The sequence below is a fragment of the Acomys minous genome (assembly GCF_964271855.1).
Source record: "Acomys minous genome assembly, chromosome: 1".
Taxonomy (NCBI): domain Eukaryota; kingdom Metazoa; phylum Chordata; class Mammalia; order Rodentia; family Muridae; genus Acomys; species Acomys minous.
Window position 1 is genome coordinate 50,293,959 of NC_140483.1, and position 20,880 is coordinate 50,314,838.

The 20,880-nt window shown below is 36.1% G+C and overlaps 1 protein-coding gene across 2 annotated transcripts in view; it reads left to right on the forward strand.

Annotated features, from left to right (window-relative positions):
- The window catches only part of LOC311586565 (complement factor H-like), a 168,165-nt gene that overhangs the window by 31,884 nt on the left and 115,401 nt on the right, over nucleotides 1-20,880 (forward strand). For both annotated transcript variants that reach the window (XM_084762632.1, XM_084762631.1), the window contains exons 7-9: nucleotides 3,499-3,672; nucleotides 6,214-6,402; nucleotides 6,764-6,940. In XM_084762632.1, the coding sequence (XP_084618758.1) occupies nucleotides 3,499-3,672; nucleotides 6,214-6,402; nucleotides 6,764-6,940 (540 nt within the window). The remainder of the gene's footprint in view (nucleotides 1-3,498; nucleotides 3,673-6,213; nucleotides 6,403-6,763; nucleotides 6,941-20,880) is intronic.

The window sequence follows — 20,880 nt, forward strand, 5'->3', positions numbered from 1 at the left end:
CTCTCTGTCATGGGGTGGGTCTCAAGTTGGGCCAATCATTTCTTCGCCATTCTCTCAGTCTCTGATCTATCTTTATCCCTACACTTCTTTTAGGTAAGAAAAAGTCTGGGTTGAAGGTTTATAGGTAGGTTGGTGTCCCTTCCCTCCAATAGAAGTCCCACCTAGCTATAGGAGGTGGTGATTTCAGGCTTCTTAACCTCAACTGCTGGGAGTCTCAGCTAGGACCCCCAAAGACTCCAAGTAGCGTCCCTTGTCCCAGAGATGCTCCCTCACTGGTTTCATTTCTTTGGTTCCCCACCACAGCTCTATCCGTACTTGACACCCATACCCTTTTCCACCCAGTTCCTTTCCTCCATCTACTTTCAGATATCTACTGTATTTCTTCTTTTGGATGAGATTGAAGCATTTTCCCTTGGGCCCTCCTTGGTTTCTTTGTGTCTGTGTACTTTAGCATAATATCCTGAACTTCATAGCTAGGATCCACTTGTAAGTGAATACACACCTGCATGTCTTTCTGAGTCTGGGATACTTCACTCAGCATGATCTTTTATATAGTTCCATCCATTTGCTTACAAATTGCATGATTACTTTGTTTTTTAATAGCTGAGTAGTATTCCATTGTGTGGGTGTCCCACAGTTTCTTTATCCATTCTTCCACTGAGGGACATCTAGGCTGTTTCCAGTTTCCTGCTATTACGAATAAAGCTGCTGTGAATATAGGTGAGCAAGTGTCCTTGTGGTATGGTGGAGCGTCTTTTGGGTATATGCCCAGGAGTATTATAGATGGATCTTGAAGCAGATCTATTTCAATTTTCTGAGAAAGTGCCAGATTGATTTCCACACAGTGGTTGTACAACTTTGCACTTCCATTTACAATGGAGGAGTGTTTCCCATTCTCCACATCTTCTCCAACATGTGCTGCCACTTGAGTTTCTGATCTTAGCTATTCTGAGGACTGTAAGATGGAATCTCAAAGTTGTTTTGATTTGCATTTCACTGATGACTAAGGATGTTGAACACTTCTGTAAATGCTGCTTGGTCAATAGTAAGTCCTCTGTTGAAAATTCGTTGTTTAGCTTTGTAACCCATTTTTAAATTGAATTATTTGGTTTATTGGTGCTTAATTTCTTGAGCTCCTTATATATTTTGGATATTAACCCTCTGCTGGATGTAGACTTTGTAAAGATCTTTTCCCATTCTGTAGGCTGCTGTTTTTTCCTAGGGACAGTGTCATTTGCCTTGCATGAAATTTTCAGTGTAGTGAGTTCCCATTTATTAATTGTTGCTCATAGAGCCTGAGCTGTTGATGTTCTGTTCAGGAAGTTGTCCCATATGCCAATGAGTTCTAGGCTATTCCCTACCTTAACTTCTATTAGGTTTACTGTATTCAGTTTATGTTGAGGTCTTTGATCCACTTGGACATGAGTTTTGTGCAGGATGATAAGTATGGATTTATTTGCATTCTTCTACATGCTGACATTTAATTATACCTGCACCATTTAATGAAGATGCTTTCTTTTTTTTTTTCATTATATGGTTTTGACTTCTTTGTCAAAGACGAGCCATCCATAGGTATGTGAGTTTTTTTCTGGATCATCAATTCAATTTTATGCCTATATGATGTGGTTTTTATCACGATTGCTGTGTAGTCCAGATTGAAATCAGGAATGGTGGTATTTCCAGAAGCTCTTGTATTGTATAGGACTGTTTCAGCTATTCTGCCCCCCCCCCACTTTTGGTTTTCCATATGAAGTTGAGAATTGTTCTTTCAAGGTCTGGGAAGAATTGTGTTGGTATTTGGTGGGATTGCTTTGAATCTTTAGGTTGCTTTTGGTAAAATGGCCATTTTTACTATGTTAATCCTCCCAATACATGAGCATGGGACAGCTTTCCATCTTCTGATATTTTCTTCAATTTCTTTCTTCAGAGACTTGAAGTTCTTGTCATACAAGTCTTTGACTTGCTTGGTTAGAGTTACACAAAGATACTTTACATTATTTGTGGCTATTATGTAGTTTCCATAATTTATCTCACAGTTTGTCATTTGTATACAAGAGAGCTACTGACTTTTTAAAATTAATCTTGTATTCACCCACTTTGGTGAAGTTGTTTATCTGCTGTAGGAGTTCTCTGGTGGAATTTTGGGGGTCACTTATATATCATATCATCTACAAATAATGACATTTTAATTGTTTCCTTTCCAATTGGTATCCTCCTTATTTTTTTTTTTTTTTTTTTTTTTGGTTTTCTTCTTGGTCTAGCGAGGACTTTGATTATTATATTGAAGAGATATGGAGAGAATGGGCAGCCTTGTCCTGTTCCTTTTTTTTAGTGGAATTTCTTTGTTTCTCTCCATTTCATTCAATGGTGGCTATGACTTGCTGTATATTGCCTTTATTATGTTTAGTTATGAGACTTATATCCCTGATGTCTCCAAAATTTTTATCCAAAAAATTTGTTGCATTTCGCCAAAGGCTCTTTCAGAATCAGATAATTATGTGATATTTTTCTTTCAGTTTGTTTATATGGTGGATTTTTTTTTATGTTGAACTATCCCTGCATCCCTTGGATGAAGCTTATTTTATCATACTGGATGACGTTTTTGATGTGTTCTTCAAATTGGTTTGCAAATATTGTATTGACTGTTTTTTCATCAATGTTCATGAGATTGGCCTGAAGTTCTCTTTTTTCCTTTGGTTTAGGTATTAGGGTTACTGTGGCCTGATAGAATGAGTTTGTCATTGTTCCTTCTTTTTCTGTTTTGTGGAATAGTTTGAGTAGTATTAGTATTACCTCTTCTTTGAAAGTCTAGTAAAATTCTTCACTAAAACCACCTGACCCAGGATGTTATTTGGTTAGGGGAATTTTAATGACATCAATTTTTATTAGAGATAGAGGACTATTTAAATTGTTTACCTGTTCTTGATTTAACATTGGTAAGTGGTATCTATCAAGACAATGATCGATTTTACTTATGAATGGCTTTGAGTGTGTAAAATTCAGATTCATGATTTTTAAAGTAAAAAAAATTACACTATCTTTTTCTGTGAGGCAGAGATATAACTTTCATATTCTGTATATTGTACAATTTAAATCAAGGAAACATTTACTTCAAAGAAGAGGTGTGAAATCTTCACAGCAATTTAGAATTAAAAGCCTATGAATATTAATAAATAAGCCAATAGAGAACCAAGAATAGAAATATCAGTAAAAGGTCTAGAAATTGTAAGGTATTTGAAGTTTTATATGATGGAGCTGTTGCCAGTTATGGAATAATGAAGTAAGAGAGCTTCAAGAGAAAGAAATAATATCAGAGAGGCACAAATAAATCAAGAGGAGAAAGAGAAAGTCTGACTGATATAGATAGCATATGAAGATGCATTAATCTCAATGTCATTTTTAAAGTTATCATTACAAATAAATATTATCTACCATTTATTTCATATTCAAAATTTAATGAGATTAAACATTTCTAATTATATATATGCTTCTTTTCAGAAATGACATGCGAACCTCCTTATATTCCAAATGGTATCTACTCACCTCATAGGATTAAACACAGAAGTGAAGATGAAATCAAATATGAATGTAAAGATGGCTTCTATCCTGCAACCCGGGGAACTGTTGTGAAGTGTACAAGTACCGGCTGGATCCCCACTCCAAGATGTAGCTGTAAGCTTATTCCCATCTTTAATTATCCTGGAAATTTTTATTACTATTACTTGCAAAGATGGAAATACAGTAATAGTAATAAAATTTTTTTGTGTATAACACTTAGAAATATTCTCCTTTCCAAAGTGAACAATATCTAATGTAATATTATATTTTAAGTAATATTAAAATTTAATATTTCAAGTAATGTTTTAAAATGCATTATAGAAAACTAAAATTCTTAACTTAATAATACTTAAATATATGTGTATGTGCATATGTGCATTCTTCTAATTAAGAAACATTTTCAAAGACTTTTTTAGCAAATTATTGGTTAAAAATATCGTGATGTAAGACTCAATTTAACTTTTTTGCAGTGGTAAATACTCATCAAAATATTTGCTTCATAACTAACCTTTCTTGTTTGATTCCATTGGTAAACCTGTTTATTTGTTTTTATGCCCAATACTGTGTGGAGTTTTGTTGTTGTTGTTACTATTGCTCTATAGTACAACTTGAAATCATGGATGGTGATACCCCTGCAAATCTTTTACTGTACAGGAGTATTTTAGCTGGTTTTTTTTTTTTTTTGCATATGAAGTTGAGTATTATTCTTTCAAGATCTGTGAAAAATTGTCTTGGAATTACATTGAATCTGTAGACATATTTTTGTAAGATGGAAATTTTTTACTATGTTAATTCTATGGATCTATGAACATAGGAGTTCTTTTCAACTTCAGACATCTTCTTTAATTTCCTACTTCAAAGACTTGAAGTTCTTGTCATACAGGTGTTTCATGTGCGTAGCGAGGGTTGCACCGTGAGAGTTTATGATATTTGTGACTATTCTGAAGGGTGTTGTTTCCCTGATTTATTCTACACTCATTTGTCATTTTATATAGGAAGGTTAGCAAAAAAAATGTATTTAGTAAGTCTTGAAATCAGTCATTTCTCTTAAGTTGTTCATCAGCTGTTGGAGTTCCCACATAGAATTTTGGTATTTAATTCTGTATATACCATATCATATGCAGACAGTGATAATTTAACTTCTTTTTTCCAATTTGCATCCCCTTGATTTCCTTTAGTTGTCCTCAGCTAGAATTTCCACCACTACATTGAATAGTGATGGGAGAGTGGACAGCCTTGCACTGTTTCCATTTTTCTTTCTTTCTTAATTGGATATACACTCTCTGCCTTTCTGTTAGTGTGGCCAAGGGCTTGTCTACCTTGGTGAGTTTCTCAAAGAACCAGCTCTTTGTTTTGTTGATTCTTTGTGTTGTTCTCTTTGTTTCTATTTTGTTAATTTCAGCCATGAGTTTATCTTCTTCTGTCTATTCCTCTTGTATGTGCTATCTCTTTTCCTTCTAGAACTTTGTGATGTGCTGTTAAGTCACTAGTATGAAATCTCTAGTTTCTTTATTAAAGCACTTAGCGCTATGAACTTCTTATTAGCACCACATTTGTTGTACTGAATAAGTTCGGGTATGTTGTACCTTCATTTTCATTGAGTTCCAGAAAGTATTTCATTTCCATATTCTTTCCTTCACCCAGTAGTCATTCAGTAGAGAGCTGTTCAGTTTCTATGAGCTTGTAGGCTTACTGTTGTTTCTTTTGCTATTGAGGTCCAGCTTTAACCCCTGGTGATGTGATTACGCAGAAGCTTATTTTAGAATATGACCCATTTCAATTAATATACCATATAACTCATGTGTAAAATATTCTTGAGAACGTTCTCTAATTAAAAAAAAAAAAACTAAATCCAGGCATGGTGGCACAAGCCTGTAATCCCAGCACTTAGGGAGGCAGAAGCAGTCTGATCTCTGTGAGTTCAAGGAAATCAAGGTCTACAAAGCAATTCCAGGATAGCCAGGCAACACATAGAAACCCCATTAGTGAGAGAAGAAGAAGAAGAAGAAGAAGAAGAAGAAGAAGAAGAAGAAGAAGAAGAAGAAGAAGGAACTACTCCAAACCAAACCAAACCAAAAACAAAAATTAATTTTAATAAAGGCCTCAAATGGATGAGGAACCTTAAGGAAATTTGTTTAGATAATATTTGTTGAACTACTTGTAACGTAATGTATGAAATTTACTAAAGTAGAGTCATACTTCATGGAATATGTAATATTAATCTTATAGTAAAGTACTAATTTAAAATATAAATAATCATAATAATTATGAGTATGAACCTGAAGAGAATAATATTAATCATATATATAAATTTATTAATACAATGAATAATATAAAACTTCATTACAAAGCTATAAGAACAGTTCTATATTGTCCACATTCATATTATATTTTTAGTTCCATTTAAAATTATAATTAAGCAGTTATCATATTGCATATTAATAAATATCTCTAATCCACTTCTGTGATGAACTGCCAGGTATAATTTGACTTCATATGAAAAGACATCTTCACATACCTCAGTTGTCTTTTATTTGGTTTTCTGGTCTTACATACCCTCTGTTTTATCACGTAGTTATTTTAATTAATAGAAAGTAACTCAATGAAGTTGTTTATCTTGATATGAGTGTTTTGCTGTTTGTTTTTTATTACAAGTGAAACCTTGTGATTTTCCTCAATTCAAAAATGGACGTCTAGATCATGAAGATTACTACAAACCGTACTTCCCAGTACATATAGGAAGTTCATACAGATATTCCTGCTCCAGAGGGTTTGTGTCAGCTAAATATTGGCCCTACATTTATTGCACAGAACAAGGGTGGGATCCTGCTGTCCCATGCATAAGTAAGTCAATGCATTTGTGTTAAATTATGTTTGATTCTTTGAAAGAGTAGAGAGAGGAGAGTACAAACATAATTACAGTTAAGTTTCTTATGGCAGAAATAAGATCAACAGAAGAATTTTGCTAACAGCTTTTCATGAAATGCGTACAAACAAAAGGGACTGTGGGAATATCTTTATCACTTGCATATTTTATTTATAAAAACTAAAGATAAATGCAACTCCTTTAAACATTTGGTGTTAATTTTATTTTTGAATGTCATATATGCTCACTAAACAGTTGTAAAGATAAAATTTAACTTAGTTTGTTTTCAAATGAATGAAAGTTTTCATATTTTTAATTTATAGTTTTTATGTTTTTCAGGACAATGTGTATTCCATTATGTGGAGAATGGGAAATCTTCATACTGGGCATCTAACCATGTACAGGGTCAGTCTGTAAGAGTCCAGTGTCACAAAGGCTATAGTCTTCCCAATGATCAAGACACAATTGTATGTACAGAGAATGGCTGGTCCCCTCAACCTAAGTGCATCCGTATCAGTAAGTAACCTGCCTTGAGATCACAAGATGCTCATGACTCTCCATCCTATTTATGTCACCTGGGGCAAAAATCTGTAATGTTTCAAGTATGTATAAGTGAATGTTAAAGATTCTTGGTAAGTATGTAACAAAGTAAATATACCTATTAGGCTTTAGTACATAATACCACAAAACATTTAGTAAACTTTCATTTAATTCATAGTACTATATACTTTGAAATCATCTTGTCATTTGACTTGAAACAATTATAAAATTATAGTTAAAAAAATTAAACAAACAAGATGATGGTACACAAGCCACTTGTCTATTCAAGAAGTAACTTAACAGTTTACATACCTACTAATTATCTCTGAATTCTCCATCATGTGTAACTAGAAATGGAATTCTTGAGCAGTGGGCATGGTCTAGTTTTTATGCTTTTCTCCAATATGTACATAAATATATGTTTGTTTCAATGATTTCCTTTTTCTTATATATCCTAGCAAATGACAAAGGTATGTCACACTTCATTATAAGCATAAATTATTAAAATAAATATCTATAACATCTTATATAATTGTTGTGATATATATTCTCTTTATTATAATTTGGTTGTTAAAATATAATCCTAAATCAATTTGTAGTTAAACACTTTGTCAAATGCAATTTTTTTCTAAATCATATTTTAGTAATTGTTTTATTTGGAAACTGAAGAATTCTAAAAACTAATCTCAGCTACACATATTACAGTTTTTTACTTCAGATTGCCAATATCTTTTATATAGACTTGATAGTATCTTGCATTTTCAGAACAATTTTGAAATAATCATATAATATTGAATCTTCTTTTTATGAATATAAAAGATATTTAAATGTATAATTGATTTTTGAGTGCTTTTCAATTGCCATTTTGCTGATGAGCAACTTTTCTTAGCTTTTTTTTTAAGATATTTGTTCTTTATTTATTTAATCTCTAAGAATTTTTCTCTCCATTTATTTTACTTTTTGTGATAAACCGTAGTGATCTATTTAAAATCTTTTTAGAGGTTTTTGGTAGTCTTCCATTCATACTAGTTTTTCTCATAGCCATAATTTTTCAAATTTTTTCTAGTGTCTTTGCTAATTGGGTTGATCTTTATAAATGTACTAATTTTTATGTTTCATTTTTTTTAAGTTCTGTCTAGGTAGATTGTTTGAGTTTTCTTTCTCCAAGTAATTCAAAATATCTTAAAACAACTAATAGGTTTATTCTCACTGCCCAAGGACTCATCTTGGAAAAATCATTTTTATTCAGGATTTGGTTGACATATATTTAATGTTCAGGTCTGTGGCATTGAAAAATGAATGTGGTTATATGACTAGAACCCCAGTTAGAGCCAGTCTTCTGAGGAATGTATACTTTTCCCTTCTTCTCCAATCTAAACATAATTCCACTATTCCTGGTAATAAATTTTCTTTTGGTCACTGTAGTGTTTTGTTTCTACCAAATGATGTCAATAGATTAATGTGTTATGGGTTTTGTTTTGTTTTAACTAATTAATATCTTGATCATAGTCCCAACCCTCCTCACATCCCAGTCCCAGCCTCCCTCGTTCTCCCCTTCCCCCCCCCCAATTCCTCAGAGAAGGGGAGTGTAAGTTTTGAACATTTACAAACCTACTTTATTTGAGATTCTTTAATGCCTATACCTCCCTTCCAACCCACCTACCCTAGATAGGAGAGAAAAGGGGTTAGTGGAGACAGGAGAAGTAGACCTTTTTAGACTCAGCTCCTTGGAGAAGTGAAACTCTTCACTGTTAGGCTTCCAGCAGACCAGTTAAACAGCAAAGCAATTATTCAGCAAAAGTGACTTCAAGCACAGCAGCCAGAACCTGGAGCAGCAGCTGGAACCTGGAGCCTCAAAGGATGCTCTACAGCATTCCTCTCTAGGAGCATCTCGAAGGGAGTGATGAACAGGCAAACAATTCAAAAACCAAAAATCTAGTTCTCTGTCTCTGGCCTCAGGAGATAGATATATATAATGGTAAACACCATATTCTCACAAAAGGTTCTTCCTATTCTAGTAGGCAAACACCATATGTCCACTCACAAGTCTATTTTCAGTGAACAAACATCTCATCACACAAGTTATTTCTCATATCACACTTGGTATCAAAAGAAAAACATGTTTACATCCATTACAGGGGAGTCCCACTTCCAACCCATCCCAGCTCATCAAGTTGCCTCAGGTCTCAAAGAGATCTCTTCTCCTGTAGCCTGGAAAGGCAGTCCCAAAAGTAAGAAGAGATCAAAAAGCAGGCAATAGAGTCCATTTTACACTCCTATTCTGACACCATAAGTGTGACAACACATTTGATGCATCTACTGGAAGGGTGAGCCTTGTAAAGTCATCTTGCTGTCTATGTTTTAAGTATTCCTTTTGCTCTTTTGTGCTTATGTTGAACTATTTTTCTCAACTGTATTATGAAGAATTTCTCATGAGAAGTTGTCTTCTGAAGATGTATCTTGGACTGCAATTCAGAGGTTTCTTCCAGGTAGTACCTCTGGCTTCTTTGCTTGTAATTAACACATTTGGGCAAAATGTGTACCACTGTTTCTGGGAGTCATGTTGAGACTTAGACACTTATCAGCTCAGGTGGGTTTCTAGAGACAGCACAGGAATCAGGATGCTTAGTTTTAAAAAACTTGCAGTGGGTGTTTTAGCTCACAGTAGTTGATGCATAGTCTATCTGAAACTCTAAAAGGAAAATATGTTATTCTCAAGGGTTATTGCTCTTGTAAATCTTGTCAGTAGCTCTTTTTCTCTTACCAGACAGTGGTATGGCCCCAGATGCTGCCATGGAAATGCGGTGATGGGACATTGGCACCTACTCTGTAGTACTTGGCTCCCACTTTTACAGTAGTTCATGATCACGTGGGTTATGGAGCAGAGTATTAGCAGAAATCACATAGTTCAGAGTCAGCATGAGCTAGGATATTGCACTGCCTCGGGTTTTAGCAATAAAAACCCAGAGGTCAGGTGATGGTTGGAGAAGTTGATTTTCAACCAGGCTTATCACTTGGATAGTGTGATAATTTGATAGATTTATATGAAAAGAATATTAATATAACATTCATAATATATTAATCACGTAGATGACTGTGGTGAAGGCAATTATGATTTGGCTTTCTAATCACAGTATTTTAAACCACACTCACTATTAAATCACTCACTATTACATCTAAATATCATACACATGTCATAGCTCAAATTTTGCAATTTTTCCCAGTGTCTAAATCAAGAAAAACAACCATGAATAAGCTGAAATGCAAGTCATTGATGTTAAGAATCATTAATAAGGAAATTTAATTATAACATTGAACATATACATTTGACATAATTTAATATTCTCTACTTACTTAATTCTATGTGCTGTTTTATAGGTTTTTTTTAAGAGTTTGCAAAGAATGCCTAGTACATAATACATTCCAGGTAAAAGTTGAGTGTCTGTAACTTAAAGTTATAATTTATGGTAACTTTTCTTCTAGATAAATGTTCGTATCAAAAGAAATAATAGAAAGGGTAACATACTTGTCAGATAGAGAGAAAACAAATACTAATTGTCAGTCAGGATAGATGGCTAAGTATAAAAGTAATGATGGCTGTCTACCAAGAAAATCTCACCAGATTCATACAATACTCATTTATAGTAACATCAATTATCCCACTTGCAAAAAAATCACATTGAAAATATATGTAGAATATATGCATACACATTTATTTAGATAAGGTGTACATACGTTATATACAGTTTTAGTTTTAATCTTGAAGTATTGTTTAACTTATTATTATCTGTTATTATAAACTAGTATTGATACACAATGATTATACTGAAACCAGAGAGACTTCTGAAACAAATTCAGAAGCACTTTATTTAAGTCTAGAACCAACAGGTGATATATCCTAGCACCAAACTCAGTAGCAAAGAAAGATACATGTAATGATTTCTATGTCTGCCTCTACCACCCACTTTGCCACATCTCTTAAATCTTTCTCTATACTTGATCTAAAAGGCCCTGATTCACAGTGAACTGCAGAGAAATGTCTCAGTCTTCAAAATTGTCATACTTGTAATTAGTAACCTGCATTATGCATTACTGTATGTTTTGCTAATTAATAGGTATAGAAAGCATTTTGTGAATGAACTTCCACATTAGTTACTTGACACTTTAAAATAATTGAGCAATTTTACAAAACACTTAACTTATAATTACTTTGTGATTATAATGATTATTAAAATATTGACATTAAAACCTATAGATATTTTATATAACTTATAAATATGCAAGAAGCACATATATACTATGTGCTCAAAAATAATGAAGAAAATACTATTAATATAATAAGCATAAAACCTGTATTTGTCTTTAGAGATGGAATGGTTAAGAGATGCTGTTTAAGAAAGCCACTCCACCCTGCCTAACTCCATGCCAATGGGATGTGGTTTTATGGTGTAGACCCAGAATGCACCTAGTTTTTTTATCTTTCATAACAGTCTTCGAATAGATACATAGTAACTGTATTATTTTTATATTGTTTTTCTTTATTGTTTATTTACTTTTACAATAATATAAACAGAATCAGAGAGACCACAACCACCTAATATAAGAGATACTTAACATTGGTACAAAAGGCTTATAAGAAGAGAAAAGAGAGTACCAGAAAAGAAAATCCCCTTAATGCCTAATAACAAAAACACAAAATGTGGGGGATCCTAGATGGCAGCAAGCAGCGTGGACCATGTTTAGAAGCTCCAGAAAACAACTCAGGAAATTGCACGGAATTCTGAACCAGGAACACCAAGCTCCCCACCCTACTACAGTAGGAGTACTCCACAGTTCGAAAGGACCAAAATACAGAAAACCTGTGTACCCCTGCACACAGGAGGAGCATGAATTCTCTTGGACCAGAGTGGTGGCAGCGGTGGCTGAGGTTTGCAGCTGGGAACCCTCTGGCAGAGGCGATTGGCATGGTAACCGGTGGGAATTGCTGCGGGAGAGGGGACTCAGTGCAAGATTTGGGCCTCACAACCCTAGCTGAACTCAGCATGAGGTTTGGGCCACGTGACCCAAGCTCAACTTGGTGTGTGGCTCGTACCCAGAGACCCAAACTGGACTTGGAGTGCAGTTCAGCTGCTGAGACCCTAGCAAAGCTCGGCGTGCAGTTTGGGCCCAGAGTTCCTAGCTGAGCTCGGTGAGCAATTCAGCTCTTGAGACTCTAGCTGAGCTGGGCACACAGTTTTGGTCCAGAGTCCCTGGCTGAGCTTGGTGTGTGGTCCCAGCCCTGAGACTTTGGCTGGGCTTGGCGCTAGGTCCGGGGCCCAGAGTCTCTAGCTAAATTCAGCATGCATTTAAGGTCCAGAGTCCCTATCTGAGCTTGGTGTGCAGTTCAGCCCCTGAGACTGTAGCTGAGCTCAGCATGTGGTTTAGGCCCAGAGTCCCTGGCTGAATGTAGGAGCAATTTGGGCTCAGAATACCAAGCTGAACTTGGCAGGCGGTTTGGGCCCAGAGAACCTAGCTGGATGTGGCGGTCAGTTTGGATCCAGAGACCCTAGCTGAGTTTGGTACACAGTCTCGGCCCTGAGACTCTGCTGAATTCGGTGGGCAGTTTTTGCCCAGAGACTCTATCTGAGCTCAGCGCTCTGTTTGGGACAAGAGTCACTAGCTGAACTTGGCAGGTGGTGCAGGCTCTGAGACTCTGGCTGAGCTCCGTGCATGGTTTGGGCCCAGAATCCCTAGCAGAGCTTGGCGGGCAGTTTGGGCCCAGTGACTCTAGCTGAGTTCGGCATGCAATCCGGGCCCTGAGACGTTAGCTGAACTCGGCAAGCTAAGTGTGCGGTTTGAGCCCAAGACCCTGGTTGGACTCACCGCTAACTGGTCTAAGTGCGTGGATTAGGCCCAGAGACTCATTTGGGTCCAGAGACCCATTTGGGTCCACAGACGTGAACTGGACTCAGTGTGTATGTGGTATGGGCCCTGTGACACTAACCTGGACTCTGTGAGTGGTCTGGGTCCCAAAACGCTACCGGGAACCACAGACCAGTGGAGCATCAAAGCTCCTGGACAAAGGAAATCTCAGGGAGACAGGGAGTAGAGCGGCCAGTAGACTCCCTCCACCCAACCTGCTTCCATCCCTGGAGAGTTCCAGTGCTACAAGGGGACCCAGAAGGCTGTGGACACTTTGGCCTCACCCAATGCCCATTCAGAGACCCAAAAACAATTACAGGATGAACACTACAGGGGATCTGGGGATCACTGGCTGTGAGAGACCCAAACTACAGGGCTAGCCTCCTGGCATTCAGGCCAGTGAAGCATCAGAGCTTCCAGCCTAGGGAAATCATGAGAAAACAGGAGAATCTATACCCAGACTCCCTCCACCCAACTCTAGAACCTACCTGCCAAAAACAGAGAGAGCAAGATGCCTAAAGGACAGCATAAAATCATACGAAAAAAAAAAACAACAACAATATGGCATTTCAGGATCCAGCGATCCCAAAGAAAACAACCCAGAGAACTCAAACACAATGGAAATACAAGAAAATGACCTCAAATCCTTAGTAATGAGGATGATAATGGAGGAAACAAATAAAATTCATAATCAAATGCAGGTAGATACAGCCAAACAGGTGGAAGACATAAAAGAGGCCTGTAGGGAGGCACTGGAAATTTTTCAGGAAAATACAAACAACCAGATGAAGGAAATCAATAAAACTGTTCAAGCTCTGGAGGACTATAAAGAGGCAATGGAAGAAACTCAGAAATATACAAACAGTCAGATGAAAGAAATTAACAAAACAGTTCAAGATCTGAAGATGAAAATGGATTCAACTATAAACACACAGACAGAAAAAAAATAGGAACGTGAGAACTCAGAGAAGAAGGCGAGCAACACAGAGGCAAGCCTTTCTAACAGAATCCAGGAGATGGAAGAATGAATCTCAAGTCTAGAAGATGCAATCGTAGATCTTGCAGCAACCATTAAAGAAAATGCTAAATCTGGAAAAATCCTGACACAAAACATCAAAGAAATCAAGGACACCATGAAAAGAAGAAATCTGAGGATAATAGGCATTGAAGAAAGGGAAGATGCCAGACTCCAAGGACCAGAAAAAAATCTCAAAAAATCAAAGAAGAAAACTTGCCCAATCTGAAGAAAGAGATGCCTATAAATATACAAGAGGCCTACAGAACACCAAATAGAATTGACCAGAAAAGAAAAACTGCCCATCACATAATAATCAAAACACAAAACATACAGAATAAAGAAAAATATTAAAAGCTGCAAGGGGAAAGGGCCAAATAAAATTTAATGGCAAAACTATCAGAATTACACCCAACTTCTCAGCAGAGACCATAACAGCAACAAGGGCCTGGACAGAGATCCTGCAACCCCTAAAAGACCATAGATGCCAGGCCAGACTACTTTACCCAGCAAAAATATCAATAACCATTGATGGAGAAAACAAAATTTTCCATGACATAAACAAATTCAAACAGTACCTATCCACAAATCCAGCATTATAGAAGGTACCAGAAGGAAAACTCCACCCGAAACTACACAGAAAATAGATAACAACACCACTGCAAAACCATAACCATACAAGTGCTCTACTGGAACCAACATCAAAATTAAGACTCTTAACAGTCACTGGTCATTAATATCTCTCAACGTCAATGGTCTCAATTCTCCAAGAAAAAGACACAGACTAATTGAATGGATGTATAAACAAAATCCAACATTCTTCTGCATTCAAGAAACACATCTCACCCATAAAGATAGACATTACCTCAGGATAGAAGGCTGGAAAAATATTCCAAGCAAATGGTCACAAGAAGCAAGCAGGTGTAGCCATTTTAATATCGAACAAAATAGACTTTCAACCAAAATTAATCAAAAGGGATGAAGAAGGACACTTCATATTCATCAAAGGTAAAGTCAACAAACATGACATCACAATCTTGTATATCTATGCTCCCAATACAAGGGCACCTACATTTGTAAATGCTCTATTAAAGAAGCTTAAACGGCACATCGATCCCCACACAATAATAGTGGGAGACTTCAACACCCCACTCTCACTTAATGATAGGTCATTGAAACAGAAACTAAGCCGAGAAATAACATCATTAAACAATGCCATGAATCAAATGGATCTAACAGATATCTACAGAACTTTTCACCCAAACACAAAGGAATATACCTTCTTCTCTGCACCCCCTGGAACCTTCTCCAAAATTGATCACATAGTAGGTCACAAATCAATCCTCAACAGATACAAGAGGATTGAAATAATACCTTGTACCCTGTCAGATCACCATGGTTTTAGGCTGCACTTCAACAACAACAGAAATAACAAAAAGCTTACACGTTCATGGAAGCTAATCAACTCTCTACTTAAGGACACCTGGGTTAGGGAAGAAATAAAGAAAGAAATTAAGGACTTCCTGAAATCCAGTGAAAACGAAGGAACAACATACCCAAATTTGTGGGATACATTGAAAGCAGTGCTAAGAGGAAAATTCATGGCACTAAGTGCCTTTAAAAAGAAATTGGAAACATTCCATATAAGCAACTTAATGACACAGCTGGAAGCCCTAAAAAAAAAAGAAGCAGAAACACCCAAGAGGAGTAGACAACTGGAAATAATCAAACTCAGGGCTGAAAATAATAAATTAGAAACTAAGAAAACAGTCCAAAGAACCAACAAAACCAAGAGCTGGTTGTTTGAGAAAATCAACAAGATAGACAAACCGTTAACCAAACTAACTAAAAGGCAGAGAGACAGTATCCAAATCAACAGAATCAGAAATGACAAGGGAGACATGACTTCAGACACCAAAGAAATACAAAGAATCATAAGATCCTACTTCAAAGGCATATATGCTACAAAATTTGAAAATCTTAGGAAAATGGATGATGTTCTTGATCAATTCCACTTGCCAAAATTGAGTGAAGAACAGATAAACAAGCTAAATAGGCCCATTTCCCCTATAGGAATAGAAGTAATCATTGATAGTCTCCCAACCAAAAAAAAACCCTGGGCCAGATGGTTTCAGTGCAGAATTCTACCAGTCCTTCCAGAATGTGCTATTACTGATACTCTACAAGCTACTCCAAAAGACAGAAATGGATGGGACATTACCAAATTCATTCTATGAGGCCATAGTCACATTGATACCTAAACCTCACAAAGACCTAGCAAAGAAAGAGAATTTCAGACCAATTTTTCTTATGAACATAGATGCAAAAATATTCAATAAAATACGAATACAAGAACACATCAAAGATATCATTCACCATGACCAGGTAGGCTTCATTCCAGGCATGTGGGGGTGGTTTAATATATGGAAATCCAACAATGTACTCTACCATATAAACAAACTAAAAGAAAAACAACACATGATCATCTCTTTATATGGAGAAAAAGCATTTGACAAAATCTAATACCCATTCATGTTTAAAGTTTTGGAGAGATCAGTGATGCAAGGCACAGACTAAGCATAATAAAGGCAATATACAGCAAGCCAATAGCTAAAATCAAATTGAATGGTGAGATACTTATGGAAATTCCTCTAAAAGCAAGAACAAGGCAAGGCTACCCACTCTCTTCATATCTCCTCAGTATAGTACTGGAAGTTCTATCCAGAGCAATAAGACAACAAAAGAGATCAAGGGGGTCCAAATGGGAAAGGAGGAAGTCAAATTATTTCTATTTGCAGATGATCTGATATTGTACATAATTTACAGCCAAAATTCCACCATAGAACTCCTACAACTGATAAACACCTTCAGCAAATGAGCTGGATACAAAATTAATGCAAAAAGGTCAGTAGCCTTCCAATATATACAAATGACACACATGCAGAGGAGGAAAGTAGAAAAACTACACCCTTCATATTAGCCACAAGCAGCATAAAATATTTAGGAATTACTCTAACCAAGTGAGTGAAAGACTTGTTTGAAAAAATTTTCAAAACTCTAAAGACATCAGAAGATGGAATGATCTTCCTTGCTCATGGATTGGGAGAATTAACATAATAAAAATGACCATCTTACCAAAAGCAATTTACAGATTCAATGCAATCCTTATCAAAATATCTACACAATTTTTAAAGACATTGAAAGTTCAATTCTCAACTTCATATGGAAAAACAAAAAATCCAGAATAGCTAAAACAATCTTTTACAATAAAAGATCTTCTGGAGGAATCTCCATACCTGATCTCAAGCTGTACTATAAAGCAACAGTAATTAAAACAGCATAGTACTGTTACGGCAATAGGGTGGCTGACAAGTGGAATATAATCAAAGACCCAGATATGAGTCCACACACATATGGTCACTTGACTTTTGACAAAGAAGCCAAATCTATTCAATGGAAAAAAGATAGCATCTTCAACAAATGGTGCTGGCCTAGAATGTCTACATGTAAAAAAAAATGCAATTGGACCCATATTTGTCACCATGCACAAAACTCAAATACAAGAGGATCAAAGACCTCAACATAAAACCAGAGACACTAAATCAGTTAGAAGAAAAAGTAGGGAAGATCCTGGAACACATTGTCACAGGAGACAACTTCCTGAACAGAACACCAAAAGCCCAGGCCTTAAGGTCAACAATTAATAATTGGGACCTCATAAGGCTGAGAAGCTTCTGTAAGGTAGGAGACACTGTCAAGAGAACAAAGCGACAGCCTACAGACTGGGAAAAGATCTTCACCAACTCTACATCTGACAAAGGTCTAATATCCAAAATATATAAAGAACTCAAGAAATTAAACACCACCAAACCAAATAACCCAATTGAGAAATGGGGCTTGGAACTAAACAGAGAATTCTCAACAGAGGAATATCAAAGGGCTGAAAAACACTTAAAGAAATGCTCAACCTCCTTAGTCACCATAGAAATGCAAATCAAAACAACTCTGAGATTCCATCTTACACCCATCAGAATGGCTAAGATCAAAAATTCAAGTGACACCACATGATGGCTAGGGTGTGGAGAGAGAGGAACACTCCTTCATTGCTGGTGGGAATGCAAACTAGTACAGCCACTTTGGAAATCTACCTGGTGCTATCTCAGAAAACTGGGAATAGGGCTTCTGCAAGACCCAGCTATTCCACTCCTTGGAATATACCCAGAAGATTCTCCAGCATACAACAAGAAACTTTGCTCAACCATGTTCATAGCAGCCTTATTCATAATATCCAGAACATGGAAACAGACTAAATGTCCCTCAGTAGAAGAATGGATAAAGAAACTGTGGTACATATACACTATGGAATACTACTCAGCTATTAAAAACAAGGAATTCCCGAAATTTGTGGACAAATGGATTGAACTAGAAATGATCATAATGAGTAAGTTAACCCAGAAGCAGAAAGAGTCAAATGGTATATACTCACTTATATCTGCATACTAGCCCAAGGGGCATGTCCCATGAATATCTTCACTTATCAGGAAACTGGGACAGAGGGGAGGACATCCTATTGGGACTCTAGATGAAAGAAGCATGGGAGAACGGCAAAGTTGAAGGATCCAGAGGACCCTGGAAACGTACAAGAAGAACATTATGCTGGGCAGATCTGGGCCCAGGGGTCCTGCTCAAACTATGGTACCAGCCAAGGACAATACATACAGTAAATGTCAAATCCCTACCCTGATTTACCCAATGGACAGGACATTCTTCACAGTTGAGTGGAGAGAGGGGTCTAACCTTCACACGAACTCTGGTGCCCCGTATTTGACCACGTCCCCTGGATGGGGAGGCGTGGTGGCACTCAGAGGATAGCAGGCTACCAAGAAGAGACCTGATTCCCTATGAGCATGTACAGGGGGAAGAAGTCCCCCTCAGTCACAATCATAGGGGAAGGGAGTAAGGGGAAAATGGGAGGGAAGGAGGAATGAGAGGATACAAGGGATGGGATAACAATTTAGATGTATTATGAATACATTAATAAAATATATTAAAAAACAAAATGTTCACATTACATGAAGGATTTAAAAGGTACAAGGGAAAAAGTCTAAGTCTAAGAACCAACCAACCAAACAAACAAAAAGATTTGTTTCTTCGACAATACATCTTGATTAGAGTTTTCTTAACCTATACCTCTCCTTTTCTTTACATAGATATATACTCATTTACCTATCTATATACATTTTAAGGACCATTTTGGCTATGTTGTGGCAGTTTTGTGGTATTTGTGAACATTTAAGAAATTAATGAAGATAAACAATTGGATTGACATTTATAAAGTGTTTCTTAGATAAGTATCTAAAACAGACTTATGAGCACTATGGCATGTGCATGATTCAGTCTGTGAGAACCTGGCATATGGATTTTCAGGATGTTTGGGATATTTTTACATTCATAACAGCAATGATCAAACTTCAAGTTGATTTTTTCCATATAAAAATCAGGAGAGGCTGATTTTAGATTCTAAATACATCTGTATAGAAATGCATCTTGTACTTTAATTTTTATTCATAGTTGACCAGTATTAGCAATCTCTCAAAATTCCCATTTGAATTGGTCATTTTCTTTTAATTTTTTGTGTGTTTTTTAAATAAATTTATTTATTTATTAACTTTACAACCCAATCTTAGTCTCCTTTATCTTCTAGTCCTGGTCTCACACTCTCTTCCTCTTTCCCCATCCCCCTTCTCCTATTCATCCCATTTGAGAGCCCTGATTTTTCTAAGGTTTTAGGAGAGTATCAGGTAACTGATAACCTGTTTATTCTCAATGTGTATGCTGAGTGCTGCAAGCATTCTCCATATTCTTTGTTGCCATCCCACAGATTTGAGTAAGTAGTTTATATTTTATTTGGTCATCATTTTCTTATAACTATGTTATTCTTGAAACATTTTGATTTTACTTGTTTCACTGACTACATTATTCTCTCTACAGTATTAGTTTCTTCTCCCTCTGTTCTTGCTAGTTCCTCCCCACCTCTGCTAATACTTAGATACACCCCAATGCTGTCATCATTTAAAAAAAACTTCTAAAGAATAATAATAACATAAGATCAAAAGTAACACACTGGAATAGGACAAGCGATATGAAAAAAAAAAGAGCAAAAGAAAAGGTACAGGAATATGAGATTCACTTGTTCACACATCCAGTAATCACATAAAAACACTAAACTGGAAATCATAATATGTATGCAAAGAACCTGGTGGTGGTGGTGGTAGTAGTAGTAGTAGTAGTAGTAGTAGTAGTAGTAGTAGTAGTAATAGTAGTAGCAGCAGCAGCAGCAGCAGTAGTAGTAGTAGTAGTAGTAATAGTAGTAGTAGTAGTAGTAGTAGTAGTAGTAGTAGTAATAGTAGTAGTAGTAATAGTAGTAGTAGTAGTAGTAGTAGTAATAGTAGTAGTAGTAGTAGTAGTAATAGTAGTAGTAGTAGTAGTAGTAGTAATAGTAGTAGTAGTAGTAATAGTAGTAGTAGTAGTAGTAGTAGTAATAGTAGTAGTAGTAGTAGTAATAGAAGAGGAAGAAGAAGAAGAAGAAGAAGAAGAAGAAGAAGAAGAAGAAGAAGAAGAAGAAGAAAAAGAAGAAGAAGAAGAAGAAGAAAAAGGAAGAAAAAATATAAATAAAGACATAAAAGAATAAAATTAAAAAGAAAAAACATTGATGAACACTAAATACCCCTATTAAGGAACATGAAGGAACCCCCCCTCTAATTTTTTTTTTGAGTTCATTTTCTGTTTGCCTTCTATTGCTGGGTAAGGAGCTCGCCCTTAGGAACAGTTTGTTTTATTGACAGTGTCCTTTGCTTTACAGAAGCTTTTTCAGTTTTATGAGGTTCTGTTTATTCATTGTTAAGGTTAAAGCCTGAGCTACTTCTGTTTGTTTAGTAAGTTGTTGTCTTCCATGCCAATGGTCTCAAGGCCCTTACCTACGTTCTCTTCTAATAGATTC